The sequence below is a fragment of the Stylophora pistillata genome, chromosome 13 (genome assembly GCF_964205215.1).
Source record: "Stylophora pistillata chromosome 13, jaStyPist1.2, whole genome shotgun sequence".
Lineage (NCBI taxonomy): Eukaryota > Metazoa > Cnidaria > Anthozoa > Scleractinia > Pocilloporidae > Stylophora > Stylophora pistillata.
This window is the reverse complement of record NC_142531.1, coordinates 2,901,125-2,923,658: the sequence shown is the minus strand read 5'-3', so window position 1 is coordinate 2,923,658 and position 22,534 is coordinate 2,901,125. Positions and strand designations below refer to the sequence as shown.

The 22,534-nt window shown below is 36.3% G+C and overlaps 1 protein-coding gene across 3 annotated transcripts in view; it reads right to left on the bottom strand.

Moving 5' to 3' along the window:
• The window catches only part of LOC111331305 (heterogeneous nuclear ribonucleoprotein L-like), a 26,339-nt gene extending 3,805 nt beyond the window's left edge, over positions 1-22,534 (bottom strand). Inside the window, exons 1-21 of one of the 3 annotated variants that reach the window (XM_022936388.2) lie at positions 22,149-22,534; positions 18,595-18,790; positions 12,773-12,821; positions 11,236-11,274; positions 10,745-10,812; positions 9,947-10,043; positions 7,741-7,826; positions 7,126-7,222; positions 6,777-6,852; positions 6,193-6,246; positions 5,740-5,799; positions 5,401-5,472; positions 4,573-4,629; positions 4,069-4,221; positions 3,796-3,896; positions 3,126-3,247; positions 2,865-2,972; positions 2,291-2,319; positions 1,799-1,872; positions 1,013-1,067; positions 460-558 (exon numbers count right to left, since the gene is read on the bottom strand). In XM_022936388.2, the coding sequence (XP_022792123.1) occupies positions 460-558; positions 1,013-1,067; positions 1,799-1,872; positions 2,291-2,319; positions 2,865-2,972; positions 3,126-3,247; positions 3,796-3,896; positions 4,069-4,221; positions 4,573-4,629; positions 5,401-5,472; positions 5,740-5,799; positions 6,193-6,246; positions 6,777-6,852; positions 7,126-7,222; positions 7,741-7,826; positions 9,947-10,043; positions 10,745-10,812; positions 11,236-11,274; positions 12,773-12,821; positions 18,595-18,790; positions 22,149-22,497 (2,041 nt within the window). In that variant the 5' untranslated portion in view covers positions 22,498-22,534. Of the gene's footprint in view, positions 1-459; positions 559-1,012; positions 1,068-1,798; positions 1,873-2,290; positions 2,320-2,864; positions 2,973-3,125; positions 3,248-3,795; positions 3,897-4,068; positions 4,222-4,572; positions 4,630-5,400; positions 5,473-5,739; positions 5,800-6,192; positions 6,247-6,776; positions 6,853-7,125; positions 7,223-7,740; positions 7,827-9,946; positions 10,044-10,744; positions 10,813-11,235; positions 11,275-12,772; positions 12,822-18,594; positions 18,791-21,540; positions 21,650-22,148 lie in introns of those variants that run through there. The other 2 variants (XM_022936389.2, XM_088742686.1) reach the window with 2 other exon arrangements.

Below are 22,534 nucleotides of genomic sequence, written 5' to 3'. Positions count from 1 at the left end.
TTTTTCCCGCCCTATTTAAGGCATGGTACTGTAAATGATGTTCTATTCTTGCGTGAACAACATTTTTCCTCGATTAAGGCAACCATTCCCTGGAGTGAACAGTTCCATCCCATAATACTGCATAAAATATCCCCATAGAATCGTATAAATAATAAACAAAGAACTTTATTTTCTTATCTAATCCGGATGGGACAAGGACCTAACTGACCTCTATTTGACATTTTGAAATAAACTACCGTTATGACCATCTGTCATGACGGCGACAGCAAAAATCAAACCACTAACCACAAACACTATTGAAACCCACATCGCGGAGGTGAGGGCAGAAAGTTTGAGCCAAAGCCCTCAGAATTACCACTCAAAATACAGTATCCCCACTCAAAGTAAGATCGTTTCAGGAGGGGGAGGGGGTGTCGTAATGGTGCATTTCAAACTAAAGGGCGACTTTAAGTTTGTTACCTGGAGGATTAATGGTAAAGTGGTTGGTAAGAGTTAACGCTTCCATGGCTGAACGGATATCGGGCATCTCCAATAACCCTGCTGATGACTTGGCGTTTGCTGAAATTTGTACCATTATAAAAAAAAAAAAAAAAAAAGAGAGAGAGAAACAGAAACATTTGTAAGTTGTTGCTCTGGTGGAGTCTGTCACTACAAATACAAGGAATGATTGCCGTGACTACTCAATTTTCTATTTAATGAACGATTGGGAATAAAACCTTGGAAACGAGACTTGAAAAATGTTGTCATTCCAGATTCTTCCCAAACCCCTTCCCAGTTTAAAGAGCAATCTTCAAGTGATGTAATTTTACAATAATGTGATGACCAGCACTGACAGAAGGGATTCAGGCGCTGAAGGTTACTGTGAAGGTTTCCTGTCAAATTGGACGTTTCTATGAATTTTCCACCAAATTGTTTTTCAGAATGCAGGTGTGGCAAGGTCAGGGTAAAACTTTGTTCCTGAGAAGAAGACAAAGCTCAAGACAGCATGTCTAAATACGATGTCAATACTTGCCTTTTGAAAAGAAAGTTCCTTTCAACGGAGACAAAGATCCGGCAGTGATGAAGACCTGCAGAATAAAGAAACTAATCAATTTGATTCCCAAAGACTGGCTTGAGGAAAAGGACAAAGCGCATGAAGAAAGTGAATGAAACATGGCCCCTTTCCGGATGACAGGTGAGGTTTCTTCTAATCTCTCCCTGTCATCTCATCAGGTACATCGCAACGAAACAGCACAATGCAGTTTACACCCGATACTTGACACTCATTACCATTTCGAGGTCCACTCACGCTTTGGGGTGTGGGAAATTCTCGGGAAAATCTGGGCATTAATAAACGTTATCGCTGGTTCTCAAATAACTGGCAAATTATCTCTGATACGGTGAATATATGAAGTTCATATATTTTGAACTGCGGTTATAGATACGAATGATGCACGATCCTCGCAGTAGAGAGCGCCATTTATGCAATAGCGAAAATTAGACCTGAAAAAAATCAGACCTGTACGGGATTCGAACCACTGACCTCTGCGATACTAGTGCAGCGCTCTACCAATTGAGCTAACAAGCCAACTGGGAGCAGGTCGTTAAGTCGACTCGTAATAAACCCGTAATGATAACGGCCTGCTCCCAGTTGGCTTGTTAGCTCAATTGGTAGAGTACTGCACTAGTATCGCAGAGGTCAGTGGTTTGAATCCCGTACAGGCCTGATTTTTTTCAGGTCTGATTTTCGCTATTGCATAAATAGCGCTCTCTACTGCGAGGATCGTGCATCATTCGCAAATTATCTCTGCTGACTAACCTCCTTAAGCGTTTCCACAGTACAGTTTGGTGGGGCATTAAAGAAGTGAAGCATTCTTGTTGGTGGTTGGTATCCTAATTACAAGTTAAGGAATTTACCAATGAACAACATTTTTGTCTCAAGGAAAAAGAAACTTTTCACATCCCAAACAAACGACATATAATATCAAAACAAGGCTGTGCTCTAAGAAAAACTGAAGTGAGCCCAGTGCTTTGAAACTGTGAAATCCAGGGTGCCCAGCATGTGCTTCTTATGAAAAAATTAAGATTCCTGAGTCGCCCAAGAGCAAAAATAAGGCGCCAGGGGGCCATTGGGCGCTGCTTGACTACCGCCCTGCAAAAGCCAATTTGCTTTGAGTACGTTCCGCGGAGAAGAGATTTTAGGGCGCTTGTTCACTGGTACGCGCAGTGCCACGCGCAGAAACGAGCCGTAACTTTACCGCGATTATCTGATCGGTTTGAAAAGAAGCAAAAGAAAGTTTGAAAAAGATACTATTCTTGAGACTCTGACCCTCGGGAAGACTGCAAATGTAAACAAACAGACAAAATTAAAGAAAGTTAAAGTGAAATCGCCACTCGAATCAAGTGGCCAACAAGGCGTAACAACTTACATATCGCAGTCTCCACAGCATAAAGCAGTTAAGTGTAATGCTACTCGCCCTGGATGAGGCTACCCCTAGGATTTTATCAAGTTTCCCGACAGTTCGCCGGTACCCATTTACACCCCTGGATAGAGAGGGACATAGTAAAGTTAAGTGTCTTGCCCAGGAATATTACACCAAGACCCGACCAGGTCTAGAACCCAGGCTTCTCACCCCGGAGTCTAGCATGCTCATCGTTAGCAAACCGCGTCTCCACTACACTGTAACGAGGACAAAAGAGACTTTTGTAATCGTATCAACTACTCGCTCCGATGTCGAATATCAAATCAAGTTCTCCACTTTACGCACTGCAGCCTCAGATGAAAATTTAACAACAACTGTCGTGCTTGGAAAGATATGATGTGAAAACTCAACTTGCAGAGAGGAATTTTTATCTCAAGTATTCCGGAAAAAAAGATAACTTACTATTTGAACCGGTTGTTTCGGTTGTCAGCAAAATTCATGGAGGAAGGCGTACCATCGGGTAAAGCTGTTACTACCGATGAATCTGCTATGAAAGGATGCTTGGAAAATCTGGAAGTAGAACGAAAGTTCGTATGTAGTACACTCCAGGCAAGGTTCTTTATGAGGAATTTTGCACAATGAAGAGACTGATACACAATTCTAATTGTGTCGTTGATCGTGTTGGAAAGCATTTGTGATAGAAAAGTTTCACAATAAGCTTACATGATGTTGATCTTGGAATCGAAAAGCACAGCACCACTCAAGTTTCGGATGATCATTTCCGAAGCAACTTTGTCTGACATTTGTACCATGGCTGCTCCAAGTTTGTTGGTGAGGAATTTAACCTGATAAATAGAACCTTCAGTTTAGTTTAAAGGGTTGGTATTGCCTGGTTTTGAACCCAAAATTGACGATTTTTGCCATTCAATAAATCTACTTTTCCAGACTTAAAATTTAACCGAGTTTCATCGCGAACATAACGTAACCAACATCGGAGAAATGCCACCCTACGATAGCACCTACCAGGGCGGAGAACGTTCTGAAAATTCTACCACACATGCAGACAAACCGCCTTTCTGGAAAACATTCAACCACGACATTTGGGTGCTTTTCAGTTATGGAGTAAGCGGACTTTTCCCTCAATTCCAAACTTTATCTTTAGTTTTGTTCAACTACAATAACAACATGGCAATGTTTGTCGGGTGTGTTCACTAAGCACTCTGAATGAGTGCCTAAACCAAGATTTGAAGATACAGTGGTACCACCAGGGTTACCCAGATTACCAGACTTGTCATGTCCCAGGGTTTCAATGAGAAATCTGACTTTAACCATTAGACAAATGTTTTGAGCCAAATTTCCCAAAATTTTATAACTTCATTTCTCATTTATTTACCTTGACAACGTTGCCATATAGACAAAACAAGTTGAAAATTCTCTCACAGTTCATTTTTTCAGCATTCAGTCCGTAAACCATCAACACACAGCCAGTGCCACCTTAAAAAAGTTAGAATTCGTCAGTCTGGATAATTGATAGTTAAATGAATAATTTAAAAAACCCTAAACAACATTAAAAAATAGCGACCTGTAGTATGTAGACTGAGATAGATTTAACTGATAAGAGGGTTTCATTTGAAAATCGAAAGTTGACGGGAAGCGTTAGACAAACCTGCGTTCAAAGCGTTAGAAATGCCATTCATCTGATGCTGCTGTTGTGTCAGTCCAGGTAGAGCTCCTAAGAGTCCACCCTGAGGTAACTGGTATGGTGAGCTTCCAAGAATACCCAACTTTTTCACTACATTCTCCACTGGTGAGGTGCTACCTGATAACAGAGAGAAAGCAAACGCAGCTTCAGCAAGAACGTAGCTAAGTGTAGTCTTATTCTACGAATCAAGATTAAGAGATCTCGTCGTTGCTGTTTTCAACGGTTCACTGTGACCACTGATCACAGAATTCTTAGGATTCAGTTGCACACAGATATCCATCTTCATATGGAGAAGGAAAGGTAACATTTAAATCATCATTATCTAGATGTCGTTTTATTCTGAGCACCCTTTAATGGTAATCCTTTTACTCCCATCAATCTTCGTATTCGGTTGTTTTAATTGAGACTACGCTATAACAATAATAAGAAAAGATTCGCGTGAAAAAATGCTGTCTGCTATCTTCATACCTGACGTTGGACTCTTAGGCGGGTTCCCATGAAAAGATGCAACTTTGGCTAGAATACCTAAGAAATGAGAAGACAGTTAATTTCAGTGAGTTGCCTCTTTTGTTGACGAAGTTCCTAACTGTAGTAAATATGTAACAGTATCTGTCAATTTACCTCAGAGACAGAAGAGCATACACCAAAATGACTGCTAAGAAGATTCTTTTAGAATTAGAGGTATGGATTTAAGGATGCTCTGTCGACACATTTCAAAGAGCTTTTAATGACGCATAAAATTGTATTGAAACAGAATAAAAAATACAAGTCTGCGTTTGGGTAAAGAAGGGTACACAGACCACCCAGGAATTACTTGAGACATTTGGGCAGCATTGTTTTAGATGCTCTACTGAGACATGCCAAAATTCCTTAACCATTGTTCCACTGTGAGGAGTGTTTTAATTACTCTATCAAAATATGCAACTAATAATAAAATATAACTAAATCAATCTGTTTAGCAAAAGGCTTAAAAAAATTCTTCTTTCTTAGTTAAATATATTCTTTGTCAAGCTACACACCTTTTCTTTTTTTTTTCTTTTCTTTTTTTTTTAACTTAATCTAAATTTTCATTCAGCACCTTTGATTTCTATGGTTTATCCTATAGTTTAAGGAAGCCTATACTTTATAAGCCCCTGGCTTCTAATAGGCTTCCTTGCTGTTACCTCTTCAGTTCCTTTGATTTTGAAGTTAATTTAGTTAGAATAGTTCTTTTTATCTTTGAGGTAACCTACATTTTGTATTCATTTAATTTTTTTTTTTTGGTAATGGCATATAAAATGAATGAATGAATCTCACTCTGTACAGTAGGAAACTGTGCTGCTCTCGCGATGGCCTCATTACTGATGGAAATTGGAGATCCATTCACACCTAACAGAGAAATTAAATAACAAGAGACCACTGAGTATGATGTACATATACTGTTTCTCTCACTTTTTCCCTTAAAATCATATTGATATCATATTCCATGACTTGAATCCATGACCCAGTAACATGTCTTTTATTAAGGCCAGGAAATTGAAATATTGAATTATAATTTTTTGACATTTGCAAGACTGTGAGAACCCTGATATACTAGCAAACCACTTAACAAGACATATGACACGTGTACAATTATTAGTTAGTCAGTCGCATTACCATTAAGGGTGACTGTGTTTGGTGGTGAACTTGACAACTGCGGCTCACTCGCATCATTTCCTGGAATCATAAAATGAGTGAAATTTTCAATTTAAAACTAAGAGATTCAGGTACCAGAAGCTTATCAATTTATTAAAGACAAATTGCACCTATGCATATTTTGTTGGCATGTTTGTTGGTATCGAAAAATGATGCCTGTTATCATAATTACCACAGGTGGGCAAAACCATGATGTAAGCTGTGTACTTAAACAGGGGAGGGCCCATCCCTGTCACCATTTAATAACCCCTTCCTTATGAACAGTGTTCTGGTCCACAGTCTTACCATGCTACAACAAGGGCAGTCATAAAAACAGGTAAAAGAATATCCTTTTCTCCTTTTCATCCCAAGATTTCCTTTCAACTCAACATTTCCCTTTTCCCTCCTTTCTTGAATGCAGTTACCAGTGCTTACCTGAAATTGCAGATAAGAGCCCGGACCCCAAAAGAGCTGTCTTGCTTGGGATCCCTTGTAAGTGCAGAAAAATAGTACGTCAGTATCAGAGTGAATGAAAATCCTTTCCCTCTATCTGATCAGCAGTTATTGGAACAATTTTAAATCATTTCTTATCCTACCAATCACTTCAAATAAAAATGTGTGCTTGTAATAAGGTGACCACACTAAGCATTAAGCCACTGCAACAGACCATGCTGTACATATCCTTTCTGAACTTGTGCTTCTTCTTTCCAGGAAAAATTATTTTCAAAGAACAAAGAAGGAAAAAAAATTATCCATACCAGTCGTGGCAAATTTTCTATAACTTGTCTTTGTATGAAGTTCTACCGTTGTTTGCCTATTAATTGTGTTCACTTCTAAATTTACTGTTACAAGATCCTTAAGGAAGCAGCTGCTTGCTGGAAAATGATTTACATGGGTCAAGTAGATCTCTCTGCAAGGCATTACCTGTTGAGTACTTGTCTAAGTTAAAATCTTACAACCATTTGGGTTCTTAGAGAAGTAGATTCAGGATACAGGCCAAAAGTTAAAGTTCTGCAAACCTGAGTTATTGTTCAGTGTCCCAGTGTAATCCCATGTTTCATCATCATTTTTAAAAACGTTTAATTTTTTAGCTTTCTGTTGAGAAACGAAAAAGATCATAGGTGTCATCAAAGAAAGTTGTCTTCATCTAGCACGTGCAAATTCCACAATAAAACGTTGGCATGAAAAGCCTGAACAATGGTTTTTGAAAATTTCTTATCCAGTTTACCCAAGCCATCCTTGCATCATTTGAACTGACTGAGAATCCATTTCAGAAAAACAGTTGGTTTTATTTTCTTACATGACTCATGGATGTACAATGAGATTAGACGAACTGCCCTGAAGGACCCAGGACCCAAATCTAATTACCTTTGAATAATCAATCTTCAGTGTACAGCATCCAGCATAAATATCTTGTCCATTGAGAGTTGCAAGAGCTCGCTGAGCTGCCTCAACATTGTCAAATGTGTAAATGGTCAAGGAAAGACTGTTCATTTAACAAATACATACAACATTGTAGTGCCTTCGCATAACAAGCCATCACCTCACTTATCCTCCACAAGGGAGATTTTTTTCCATCTGTTCTATCAATTTGGCTGCACAACAGCATTCTAACCCGCAAAATCACTTCAACAGCACTCAGTGTGCTCAGTCATAGTGCAGAAACCATAGTTTTGCTGAGCAGGGCTTATCCTGTGATCTGTTATTGAACAGATGCACCATACAACAGATAATAAACTTGTTTTAAATAATAAAGAAGTGAAAAATCTCATAATGGATCATACGTAAGAACCAAAAGAAATGGGTGTAATAATGGGTGTAAAGAAATGGGTCACTATCAATAATGGTGAAATTTCTCCCTCCTAAAACACTTAGAGAGCAACACTTTGCCTTGTCAGCCACTCTTTAATGCAGCCCCTTTATTGGGAAGTTTAGGAAGATTTTTTTTCCTTTACATAAAACAACTTCCTCTTCAAAGGATATTCAACCAAAGCTTGCAATCCGTTCTTGTGAAAGATCACAATTCTTAAAACTTTTCCATGAGGGCTGCATATTTTGTGAAGTACTTTCTAAAAACAAAAAATGAAGGAGCAAAAATTTTGTTAAAAAATCCATCAATCAGCTGGCAGCTGTCAGGCAGTATGTCACATCTGAAAAGTGGATCGTTCATTTCCTTAAATTTAATGTCATTTAAGAGAAACTGAACAAGGGGAGTTTTTGTGTGATGGAGTGTCTCTAAGCTAACTTGCTGCCACCAGTATTTTTGTAACAGAACAATAAAAAGATCACCCTAACATATGCTATGCTTGTGAAAATGTTGTTTCAACTTCTGAAAAACAATAATATATAAAAAAAACTCTACCAGCTTTGAGAAAAAATTAAATAATTATGATAAATAGAAATCTTCTTAACTTCTGAAAATATGGAAATCATTTTGAATATAATTTGCTTTTCAAGCATGTACCTCCATCTTCAAAAATCTATTAGAACACTAACATCTCATTAACATTTTCTGGCCCTGTCAAGTTATCACCTTGGATATTCTCTACGTCATGTTTGATAAAAGTTCAACAGCTAATCAGATATAAAAACTTCTGCAAGTTTTGTTTCCATGGGTCATAATCTGAGGAATGTCTAGCATTCCTAGAGCACTGATTGGAGAAGTTTTTAAATTGCTTTTCTGTAGGGCATGAAAAAAAATATCTAATAATTTCACACAAAGGTTTCTTTGATAAAGATAATTCTTCAAATCTGTGTTCAATTTAATTAACTTATTGTTAACTTTGATCAGAAAATCTTTTGCCTGGATTATGAAAAAAATATAATAATATTAAAGGATTCATTTCCACTAGGCCAGTTCCGATAAGATATAAATCTGTCTTGGAATTGTCATGGGAAGTCTTTGTCAAAAATCTCATTACAATAATTCCAAATTTAACTGCAATCCACAAACACTCATGAAAGGCAAATCATTTGTGTCATTCTTCAAAGCTGCACACTTTTTGTTGTTGCAATGAACAGTTAGAAATATAATTAGAAAAAAAATACGCTTGTCACTGTTGAACCTCACACTGAGAAAACTTACACAGACGCTTTCTTGTGGAAGAAATTAATTCAAACTATTTTGCTCAAGGTGTTTTCATCATAAAACCTGTGATAACTAGAGGTATTATGATTAAAATACCTAGTAAACAGATTTAATTATTCAAATGACCACCATCTGTCAATGAGAATTTTAATTAAATGTGCTAGATCAATTATTGATGAATTGGAATCAATTCTGTTCATCGTCAGTGAGGGAAGAAATTTGGAACCACGAAAATCAACTGTGCGTTCCATGAATTCAAGTCTATTCCAGATGCCAGTTGAAGAAAATCCCATCTCACTATCTCTTCGAGGAGAAAGACAGAGACTCAAAGCTGCTTTACCTTCTTTGGGTGTTTCATGTAAAAATGACAAAAATTGGATGGTTATATTGTACTCAGTGTAGCTTCCATTTGTAACAAAATTCAAACTTTTTGTTTCCATGAATTCTATTGTTTTAAGTATACTGACATAATTGGTGAAATTCAATTTTATTCCAAAGACCTATGAAGTTACAACCATGCTACATGAGTTTGACAGACTACAGTCCATGAAATCTTTATCTTCTCCTCTCGACTACTTGAAATATGAAACTATTAGCCTTCAGAGATTGCCAATTGTCTAGGTGTTTATGAGCTCACACATGTAAGTGCCTTAAAAAAGTTTCTAATTCTGAAGATCCCATTACTGAAGGAATATCACCTTACCAGCCTGAAAGGCTAGGAAGGTTAATTTGGAGCACATTTTTGCCTGTTAAAAAGTAATTTGTATGAAACACTTTCTTGCTTGACTATGTTAATATGAAGACAAGTAGTCTACGCAATTCAGTTTCCTCTTGTATGGCAGTATATACAAAGTCCATGAAATAAGAGCGAATTGAAATTTATCTTCCCTCATGCTCAGGAGGGGGCAGTTTTATTTTTAATAATAGACGTAAGTAATATTTACCAGGCATTTGAGACAGTGATCACATACACACAAACTTAAGGTTAGTGATACCAACACATTCTAAAAGTCAAATCATTCTCTTGCAAAAGTAAAATTTTTGAATTTATGTGACTTTGGGAACTTCAATTTTTTTTCTTTGGATTTTTATTATACTTACCACTGTGATTGCATGTAAGGGATTGATTATTGTGAGAAGAAGAATATTACTAGCTTCTGAAGAGGCTCCATTACTTTCACCATTAAGAACTTTATCCCTGTAAAATGACAAAAGGTTCCTGATAAGTCACAGGCACGGTATGCACACACAGTTGGCAAGGCTAGCCACAGTTTGAGTAGTATTTAGAAAGTATCAAAAAAAAACCAAACACTAGAGCTGTAGCTTCAGACCACACCCACACCTCTCAATCTAAGGTTGGAAGCCAAAGCCCAACCTAACCATTCAGCCACAGTATAAAAAAAAGGGAGGGGTCTGCATATGGCTCATCCACATTTTTACATGGAGTAGGTAACAAGGAGTATTGCTATTGCCACTGGATGAAATACATTTCCCTCCCAGGTTACCATCCTCCCTCCCCTCCCCTCCCCCCTTCCCCCTAACATTTCAACAGGCTTCCCTGATGGTTCACCAGTACCTATTTGCACCCATGAGTGGAGAGAGGCACAGATGGAGTAAAGTGTCTTGTCCAAAAACACAACTAGACTAAGCCACCACCCAAAGCATTAAGCCACCAAATCTGTCAATATCAGCCACTTTGCCTTCTGTTATCCATGAGAAAAAGTAACAAATTAAAAACTGAGAGTACAAGAGACCACTTGGTCAACAAGGGAAAGGTGCCGACTTCCTTTCCTGTGTTTTGGTTGCATGTTTTGGATAGAATGTAGCCTGTGATTCTCTGATATCCCTTTTATATATTAAATGTTATTGATTGCAATAATTGAAAAAATACCCATTTACCTTTTTATTTCTTGACTTTTGGAGTAATTCACAAACATTTGTCTACCAAGTACAGTGAGAGTACTTGACTGTACAAGAAAGAAATATTCATACTGAAAATTATTATGGTTTACACAAAATGTATTTGGCAACAATCACCCACAAACACAGGGAGAAGCATAATCCTTGCAAGCAACTCCTTTCTTTAACACTCAATTGACACACTCCTGTCAGTTGGCAGAAACTTGTTCCCTACATCTTGTACAATATCTCAGCCTAATTTTTAGTAAATCTGTCAAAGAAGTCCTTCCCAGTTATAGGTGTCTTTTTCTTTGAACTGCCAAATTGAGCTACATGGAATATAGCATGGAATTGTCTCTTTGCATGCATCAACCTGGGGTATCTTACTAAAGTTAACATGATAGAAACACAACTAATGATGTATTCTAAAGAAATTGCTGCATGTTGTTAAATTGCCTCCTTGAAAATGTACACAAGCACATACATCTTACCTGTGAAAATGAAACTAGAGCTACAGCAGAATCAATATCCTGTGAAAATAATTATTTAATACAAATATTTGAAACAAGTTATTACAGGAAACTTTTTACAAAAACATCTCTTACCTAAATCTCACACACTAACTCTATAAATTTAGGCAATGAAGCATATATTTTGTGGTTCAAACCAAATGAATTCAATTCATTATCACAATTTCAAATGAAAGAGAGCAAAATCAAACTGGTTTGAAAAATTTTCAACCAAAAATAATTTTTCAACCCACAATAGATTTATTCGAATTTTAACCAAACAAGTAGGAAAAATGCTTCTTTTTTTCCTTGTAAAATAAACCTAGAAATAAACTTGACCATAGAATTGATTACCACTTCTCAGTGCTTCTTTTGATGCCGAGTGATATGAAAGACGAACGTTATAACAAGCCGAGGAGTGACTGCTTATAAAATAAATATCTCTTGACAGGTATTAAGATTTCTACACTGGTATCCTTGGGTTAGTGCCAGACATGTACATTGTACATGCCAGCATTTCAAATTCAGCAAGTGTAGGTACATACCTACCTGTGTTTTCTCCGAACTGCTTAATTACAAGGTGTGGTGTATTTGTCATAAACAGGAAGCCAGTTTTGGTCATGCAATTTCTTAGACATCAGGGAACATAATTAGATGCAAGAGCAAGTGGCTCAAAATGGAGTAAATATGAAAACTTCTTTTGTTATTGTTTGAATTATGTTTACTACGTAGACTGTAGTCATACTGGAATAAACTTAGTTTTGCCCTCTTACATGTTCTACTCTGATTTTCACAAGAATGGAAATTCATAACAGAAATAAATCTGCCTCAAATGATGTTCACTGTTAATTTCCTAAATTTTGCATGAATTTTGAAGAAATAAAAATTAAATTTAAAATACATCTTAGACCAGGAACATGTCAGCTGCCAATAACTAATGAAAAACAAATGCAAACATTTCGAACCACATCCCTATTTTTCCATCAAGAGGAAGTCAAAATATGGAAAAAATTTCCCATCATCATATCTACATAACACACTGCTTAATCTGCATTTCTTAGATATCTTCACTTTTAAAGCTGGCATACCAGTATTGTTTTTTGGACTTGCAAACAATTGCTCTTTAAGATAATACCTATTTATCAGTCCCACCTTTGGAAGTTCCATGCACACAATTATTTTTATCGCAAGTTCAGCCGTTTCACAACCAATACTAGACATCGAAGATTTCAGTTTCCCATTTTGGCAACAGTGCTGTCGCTTTTTATGCCAAATTGGTAATTTGTTTCATTTGCACAAGCTAAAGAAGGTTTCATTTGCATTTTAAATAATTTGCTGCTCATTTGTATTTTAAATGAAATTCTCAACAAATATGCAGAATAAGTATAAATATTTAACTTGTCGCACTTACACTTCTTTAATGCAATGCAGCATTACCTTAGGAGGTAAGGGGAAACCCTAGTGTCTTAGGCCTTAAATAAAGTTCTAAATTACCCATTACTTGGCATTGCCAACTTACTTCAAATTCCACCAGTGCTTGTCTAATTTTTGGCAATAAAGTCACATATCTGTATAGAAAAAGAAAAACAGGCATTGTCAGATGATATGTGTCACCAGATAATGTAATGCATGAAAAAAAATTAACAAAAAGCTTGTGAGCACTATAGAGAAATTCTTGGATGTTATTAAATATGGTTAAGGGATGAGGTTAAGGGTGCATGTAAATTTCCCTTTAGTTACTGACGTGAACGTATCAGCAAGCAAAGAATAACATTACTGACTAGTGATACCACTGTCACCAAATTCTCCAACCTTAAAAGCAAGTACATTTAAAGTAGTAAGGAAGGAGAATTCCCAAACATCATCTCAGATGTCAAGAAAATAGGCACCTTTTCTCCTACCCTTTATCACTACAAAGTCACTCAACTTCAACAGCCATACCACTCCTAAGGCTCCCACCACCCCTGGCCTAAGACCAACATTTCAAAAACCTGGACATCATGGACCACAGGAAGTTTTACTTACCTGTGGTATGTAAGCCAATGATGAAGATTGAAATTGTTATATGGAAGGCAACATTGAGATTATTCAACAGAAATAAATTTAAAAATCAAAATGAAATTTTCTCAATCATGCCATTTTAGTTTCAGTTAAGATTTTTGGTTAATTACAATCCACTACTTTTGACCAAATGATTGCTGACTCCAGTTTCAAACTAACATGCCCTCTGTAAGGCTCTCACCCTAAAAGTTTTTCTTTTTATGAAGAAAAAAGAAATCTTGTGGGAATTCATGGGAAGATAAAATGTTCCACAAAATTAGTTACGAATCAATCTTGTGGGTGAATCATGTCCTGAGAAAGTAGCATACATATGCATCTCTTGAGAAAAGATTCCTGGCTCAAGAACCAAAAGTCTCCTCTTAAAAGGAGACTGGAGAGGAAAAAAACTGTTGACATTATATTCAACTTTTACAAGAAATTCTGAAGCCAACTGTCAAGTTCATGACCAAACACAATCTGCTTGTAATGCATAAGTTAGGAGAAAGAGGCTGTCATAGTTGAGATACACACCTCTGGAGATGAGAGTATCATTTAGAGAAGACATGATACCAGTTCTTTCATGGTTTACTCATATCTCTTTGGCAACCTTGCCCCACAATGTTCCTAAAATTCTCCCAAACCCACTTTCCTGATGTATGGATTATTAATAGCATCACCCCAGTAGTTATATTGGGGTGACACTTAGCTGAATAAATATAACACCATTAAAGATAACTCAGAGTGACTAAAAATATCTTCACAAGGCTCATTTATACCCTGGATGTACCCCTTGTAATTTGTAAGCAATCCCCTGCCTTTTGTCAAGAACATACAGCCACTCCATTCCAAGTAGATGGTGCCATCTACCCAAAGGATAAAGTAACCTTTCCTGTTATTATATCTATGGCGTATGTTGTCTTCAGAGCAGAGTTCACACCAATAATTGTTCAGATACCATGCCCCCCCCCCAAACAAAATGTGATGAAAATAAAGTAGACCATTATGCTAGGGGGGGGGGGGTGGGTTGCACAATACATGCTGTAAAGGGATTCAGCCTTTTTCACAAAGGAAAACTGTTTTAGGGACATTCAGGGTAAAACTTTTTACACCTGACAGTAATGATCAAAAGCAAGTTGCGACAGGCAGTCACTTAAAACTATTATTTGAATGAATCCTTCACCTCCAAAATTTTCGTGGGAAAAAATTCCAGTTATGTCAGTTATGAAGTTAGGAAGTACCAAATTAAAAATTTTTCAAGTGGGTCTTGTAGGGAAGTTGACTGCAAACATGCAGCTTTTATTGAAACTCCTGTACTAATAGAGGGACGAGGCTAATAATGCAAGTTGTAATTTTGACAGTAAGGCAAGGTGTTCCTAATGGGCAGTGGAGATCCAGTAATTCTCCACCTGCTAATTCACAAAATTAAATCTCTAAATTTCAGTGTGTAGAGTTATTATTCATTCAGACATGGAAACTATTTTCCTTCTACTGTGTAAATTGAGTCCAGGTCATGCTAAATATGTCAGTATGAAGCATTCTTCTTCTCTGCCATTTCTTGAGAATGGTTACAAAACAGTTACAGAAAAAATAAATATTGTTACTGTGGAATCCTTGGACTTTATGCTTAATTGCACATAATAAGCAATCTTTACAGCAGGAGACTCCTATACAATGCGATTAATCACAGTTGCTAATTACTAAGCTTTTGAACTGGCGCCCAAGCGGAAATTTCTCATTAACAACAAACAACCAATTTCAGACACAAAATAATCCTGTACTAATACTTTTAAATCAAGCAGGATCTTACATCAACACCAAAAATTGCAGCAAAAATAGAATTTGATCTTTGACCAAAATTTGTAAACAGTATGTGCACATAACACATAGGTTCACCAGCTCATACTCTCAGTTTGTGAAAAAAACATTATGGCCCCAATGTCAGACTACCAACCAAGTCCACTGGTGCTTTATTCTCAGAACATATTCTTGGGTGAGAAAAAAGAACACACTTAAACTGCAAACAAAGAGAAGCTACATATGGAAGAACAAAGTAACGAAAACATGAAGTTTGGCAATTCTCATCATACGGTAGATCTGTTGTTAAGGGAGGAAGATTCTGGCACTTTCAGCTAATCAAATATAACTTGGAGATTATTTTACCCACCCCTAAAAGGTGACATTCTCCAAGGCATCAGCAATTCTCTCATTCCCACTAGCACCTTATGGTTTCCGGTTGAGATGAAAGACAATGAAACCGACTGTTTGAGCACAACATCTGAGGTCAACAGCAGAGAACAATGTAATATCTTTACACCGAACAATTTTTTCCTAATTGGGATAGGTTGACTATTTAAAACATCAATTTAAAAATAAATAGACAATTGAACTTCTTAGCTTACATCACATCAGAGAACAGCAGTGGCTACAGTATGTCTACTATGTATTTACTTTCAGTGTCATGCATTATGTTACACTATTATAGTACAAAAGTGTACTTGAAAAAGGCATGAAGAACAAGACAAATACTAGAATACCACCCCTAAAATTGCCACCATGAGGAAAATAAAGGCTGCTTAAAGAATCTAATTGCTTAATACTCTTTAAATCATTGTGTTTACAACCCTGAAGGTGGCAAAAAATATTCATCAGTCTAAATATACAGATGTATGTAAAGGAGTGGCATGACCTTTTACATGCAAATGAAAAAATACATGACATATGCATTTTATCTTATAATCAACACAACATCTGCATGTCAGATTCTGTTACTGAATTCACAAACTATAATATGTTGAATGAACAAAAGTTCACATATTACAAAAGTTCTAGCAGATTTAAGTATTGCAGCCATATAAAACCTGACAAATAAAAAATGAGATATAGCTACTAAATTTTCTGTGGGTCAGTATGGCCACTTACAATAATATTCTGTTGATATCAAAGGTCAGAAGAACAAATATCAAAGTACTTAGTCTGCTATACTTTTTGTGATGATTGACACTCAAGCTTTTGGAACAAAAAGAGCTGCCCTAGTGTGGGAAAAAAGCAAACACACATATGTACTGAGATTCTGGAAGTGTCTTGCATTAACACCAAAAAGTTTGAAATTGCAGTTGTATTTTGAAAATATTTGATCCCTTTTCAGTTGACCAAAATCCATTGATGATATTCCAACAATAATCTTGTGGAAGCAAATACTGGCTTGACAGTGAGATAATGATCTGTTTTTAATCCCCAGAGAGGCAGGGTAATAAGAAAACCATTAGGATCTGTCACAAGTCTCACGCAATTTTCAGACAATTTTAGGTATTTAAAAGATTAAGATGAACTTAAATTGCAGAAAAAAAAAAAAACAGCTAGCACTGGAACAGACAGCTGTATATAATCAAATCTTGGAGGTGTGACTGAACTTATTTGAGGAGCTCAAGGAGTGGTTAAGGCCTTTCTTGGAGAAATGCCAGCATTTTTATTCTTGGCTAATAGCTGAAAATGTTGACTCATTCCAATTTCAAGATTGCTATTTTGAATCTATGACTAATACAAAAAGCTTTCAGAAAGACCAATACCACTTTAAAAGCTTTCTAGATTATCCTTTAGCTGCTATATTTTTTAGCAAAACTTTCATTATACTCAGAGTATAGCTCTATGCCATGGAATGAACAGGCAGAGGGGAAGCAACTTTGGAAGATTAAGGCATAACAGAAGAGTTTTGCATTTTTCATGCAATTAACATAAAGAAAAACTCATATTTACCTTGAGGCTCACGCTGATATGACAATTAAAGCATAATACTTTCTCAAAGACAATTTGGTGCCATTTCAAAAACTCATCTGGCACAAAATGGATGTTACGTGCGCTATATGTTGAGACAGAAGTCTGAAGAGTAGCAACAAAATATACTTTTAGAAGTGATTTGAGTTCTCATTTTAGCAAAGTCCAGAAAATTGGTATTTTGGTCCATAATAAGGACCATGCTGTGTTAAAAATTAATGTTCACAAAGTGAACCAACCCCTGCCATTTTAAAGCCTTGGATGAGGAATTTCCGGATTTTGCAAAATTTCGTTTAGTTTGGTAGTAGATTTGATCACAAAACACACCTTTTTCAAAGAATATCTATTCATAATAAGCACTATTATATAATAAACCTGAAAACTCTTTCAGGCTGCACTGCTATTATAATAATAAATTTTACTTTTAACATTTACCCAGAGAATGAGTAATCTTTGACCCTTTAACTTCAAAGATCTTATCCCTTATCAGCAATTCTCCAGTCTAAATTTAACACATTTCCTTGTATTTTAGTCATGAGAATTTGGTACTACATCTTCATTAGAAAACTTGATGATTAATTTATCCATACTCATCCCTTTTTGCTGGACAATTCATTTACAATGTAAGGGGAAGTTACATGTAAAATTACTTTTCAGAACTAATCAGTCCAATGCATTTCTGAAGACGTGAATGAATTTTTTTCCGAAGAGTGTTTTATGTCTGATCTTTGAACCTTTTTTCCCTTTCAGTTCAGACCTGTTTCATTTTTCAGCCCCAAACTGATATCAAAATCTACATTTTCTTTCCACTGGTGACAAATTAGATGCTTCCCAGTAATAAAAAGTGCTTAACTGTAATTATTTATTAAAAAATTTATTCAAGTGAGACCCAAAACTACACTGTTTTGTTCAGTTCATTTGTTGAGCGCTGCCCAGTACACAGCATCATCGGGTATAAGAAATATAAATATCCCTACCCCCTCTCCCCACCCCATCATAAATGGCTCTATAGCACAAGACCTCCCATTCCTGAAAATTCCATACATCAACAAAAAATCAGACATTTTTGCTACAAAACATATGAATGAGTATGAAGCCTCACTTGAAAACAACAATGTAACCTCTATTGAAAGCTAAATTTAGAATGTTAAGGTGATATCTATGCAACATCAGGAAAATTATTGTGCAATCAAAGGGACGAGACATATGTTTTGCAAGGCAAGAAATTCAAGAATCATCATTCAGTAAAAAATAAATTAAGAACAGATTCAATGACCTCTCATTCATTGAAAAAATCTACCTCCTACAGGTAGGTGAAAAGCAAAAATATTCTGTGGAGTACGACTCAAACTTTGAGTAAACATTTATAACAAACCATGATTCAAATACACTCAAATATAAAATTGCCAAAAAGTAATTTTTATCATATCATCAATTTGAAACATTTCTGTACCATGAAAATAATTCACTGTTGGAAAATCCAGGTATAAAAAGAACATCTAGTGGATCAAACATTTGATTCATACTTACGTAATTTTCCCAAATGGCTGAAGAACATTTATCAAGTCTGTTTCTTTACAACCATCAGCAACTGCTCTACAGTGAATAACACGAGAAGGAGGTGTATTGTGATGTGCAGTAGAATTTAGTGTCAATGATTGTGGAATATTGAGACTTGAAGTTGATGTCAGCGCAGAAACAGATGAGCTTGGAGATAATGAATAGTCTGAAAAAGAAATGAGTGCAATAATTAATTATGAACTCAAGAGCTCAAACCATAAAAAACTAAATAGATGCAGATCTTGCCTGCCACATTTAAATATACTGTGAACATATCCACACAAATCTGTAACGAACATGTAACCAGTGCAGGGAGAAGTGAAAGTCTTTGCAGTGATCAAGAGCAAGACATATTTATTAACAATTTGTTATTTCTGAAAAGAAGGCTGAGCATTAGGCTTTTTTTAGCTAAGAAATAGTCAACAACATTTCTGAATAACAGGATTTGGTAATTAAACCTATTTCTGGTTTCAATAATATTCATAGCTAAGGACTTGCACTGCAATTTCAGCAAAAATCCACCACAACAAGCCTACAGCTGTACATAGCATCTAGTTTCTCTGCAGGCAACTCAAGAACATTAAAATTTAAGCACTGTATACACTAAAGGAAAAATCCACTTTTGCTTAAAAAACATTTTCCCGCCTGAGGCAAGCATTCAGCACTTAAGTATACAAACACTAAGTATTCATTTTTATTCAGTAAGTGAAAGTTGAATGGGCGCGTGAACAATCAGAGAGCTACAAATCAAACCATCCCTTCAGAAACATCTGCCTAAAAAGCAATTTCTACAGCCAAAGTTTTGTCTAAACAGTGATATGTCTTGAAGCAAAATCAAGACATAACTTGCAATTATTATTTTTTTAACTGGCACATTTGCAAAGTGTTTAGCACAAAATCTAGTGACATATAGCTTCCTTTAATTTAGAATTCAGATACATGTCAGTAACATTGATTACGTATTAAAAATAATTTTTTATGAAAAGTTCTGCAGGTCTTTCATAAAAATTATATACTAGGTATGAGAGATGAAAATAATAATGATAAAATTATGCACAGAATTGATAATTCTACCAGATTTGTGGCACTCATAGAATGTACATTTCCCTTAAACATGTTCTTCATTATGTAACAGACTAAAAGAGATTCAAACTAATGGCTGGATGGTATACAAAAAAAGTGTGATAAAAATAATTGAGCAAAATTAGTAACACCTGCACTATTCACTAAAGGAGCCAACTTCCCAAGTAAAATACTACATAATGAATGGACTGTCACAAATTTTATTGCTGTTCATAACCAAAATATTGGTTTTGAATAAGTTGGAAGAGTTAAAGGCCATTTAAGTGTTGGCCATGACAAATGTGTATAATTTCAGTTTCTCTTGTTCACTATTTCTAACTAGGGGGGCTATAATTACTGAGAGAACCACTGCATTTTTAAGTTTACCTAATAGATCCTTCTGAATGACAGAATATTGATTTTCTATGTTAGAAGTATAAGCAAACAAAATTTCTGAACAAATGAGAGTCTGAGACAAATGCAAATTTACAACAGTCTGAAATAAACAGACTTTCCATTGGTTGAAGGATTCTGATGTTTGTGTAATGCCATTTGTCCCAGCATCCTACTCACAGCAAGCAATTCTTGGACTGAATGACTACAGTAGAGTTTGCCCCTAGCTTGATTATACATTATCTTAAAGGAAGTCTTCCCTACTTATTTCAATACAACATTGTTTCCAGATTGCATTCCTTGTGGTCAAAACTATATTGGGGATTAAATATTAGGAAATATTACCTGACTAAAACATATGTACCTCTATGCTATCTGCTGTTACCAACTAAAGGTGCCTACCAGTTCATCACAAAAAAAAGAAAACACAAAACAGAAAATGAAATCGGGATTAGGAAAGGCCTGATTGAAAAACCTGATTGAAACACCAAAAAGAGACATTCTTAGAGAGAAACAAGACACAACATCTTGGTTCTCTGGGGAAGTGCCCAATATTTCCCCTTATCTCATCGCAGAGTCCTTAATTAACAAAACCATTTCAAGAATACTTATGCATGTTTTGATTTCTAGAAGTCATTCAAGGTAAAAATAAAACATTCTAATAATTCTTTATAAGACAAAAACTGAAAACTTTCCTTAACTGCTGAATTTTGATTTTTTTTATTTGATTTTTTTTTAAGCAAGGGAGAATCAACCATTTCACACACAGACAGGATAGATTTTTATAAAGTCTCTAATCAAAGTCAATTTATATTGATGTGGTATTTTGGAGCCATAACAGAAGCGAAGACAACTGACATTATAGTAAATCTCTTTCCATTCGCGATTTGAATAATTTCCATATTCATGAAGTCAAGTACATGCACATTCCGGGCCCATATTCTAAATATATACTCGTCGATGTGGATGAAAGAGTTTTATTATTTCTAACCGGACATAGTTAGCCAATAATTTCACGCTTTAGCTGTTGTCTTCGACGGAGTTGGAAACGACAACACAAGTGCCAACAATTATCTGCTCGAGCAATAATTGCGTTCAATGGCTAAAGAAGTGGATTTCTTTTATATTCTAATCAAAGTAACAAGAAAGGAAACACCATCGTCAATAGAGAAAAATAACGGTTATCAATGATATGCGTCTTAGAAAAAGGTAGAGTTACAGTGGTTACGAGCCAGAACAGCGGCCCGTAAATTTCTACTAGTAGATTAAAAACCCCGATTACACAGCGAGAAAAGCCTGCACGACTCCTGCATGAAAGTAAACACGATATTGCCTTAAAGCTCGCTCATTATCATTTCCATTCATATCAACTGGGCTAAAGAAGTGTACCGTGTACAATTCGCACATCAGGCGACCGGCGATTTCTTTTGACAAAAGCAGATTATTAGAAAATAAACAGACCCATTCCACGATTCGTTGTACAGCTGGTTTTCAATCCACGTATCAGTGAAATATATCCTTCTTTCATCCTCTCAAGAAAAGCCGTACCAGACATAGCCTAGCCATTGAGTCCGTAATAAATGACAAGGCACAGTAACAGCCTTCAATAGTGACATTTCCTCACGAATGACACACGCACCGCTAAAGGTTCGACTGCGGCGGGTGCGAGAGCAAGCTTTTGCTTGTTTCCCAGCCCAAGCGGTACAGCATTCATAGTTTATTGACTAATCGTGACAGTCATTTAAAAATGGATGAATTTCAAAGTTTAACAACAATATTAAGACAACAGACTGGGAGAAGCAGACGCGCTCAAAGGTAATAGTGTCCTAAGAACATTAAAACCATCTCGTGCACGCCCTTACTCAAGAACACAATTCAGAGCTGATTTCCTCTCACGAATTCATTCTTGCGCCTAATGGCCTGTATGTTCAGCCGCCAAAGTGACGCTACAAAACAGATTACCCTCCTTTTACGATGAAACTGAGTACGCCATCTGAAATATTTATGATTTCTCGAGTAACGCATTAAGCGATATCAGAAGCGCAAAAGCTAAAAGGAAAGTCGCATACCGCTACCTGACGTCGAAGAATATTCTGTGCTGAAGCCATTCAGTGCGGTGTAAGGAATGCCATAAGATGCGGGATATGTGTACAAAGCTGCTGCGTCCGTTTGTCCACAAGGATACGTGTATGATGAGAAAGAATTCGAAAACGTGTAGGGGTATGAATAATATGCTGATGTATCACTGACAACTGGTCCGGAATGTGAGCTTACGGGAGAGCTCACTGTGTCTGTTCTGTAATATCTAGCGAATTTTGATTCATCAAAGTTCGTTGCTGTTAGTCCACTATCCATTTTCGCCCGTTTGTTCGGACTTTCGATGCCTGGAGTCGCTATCATGGCTCCAATGTCAGCCATGTTTTCACAGAAAAGTTTCCTTCTAATGCCAGCAGTT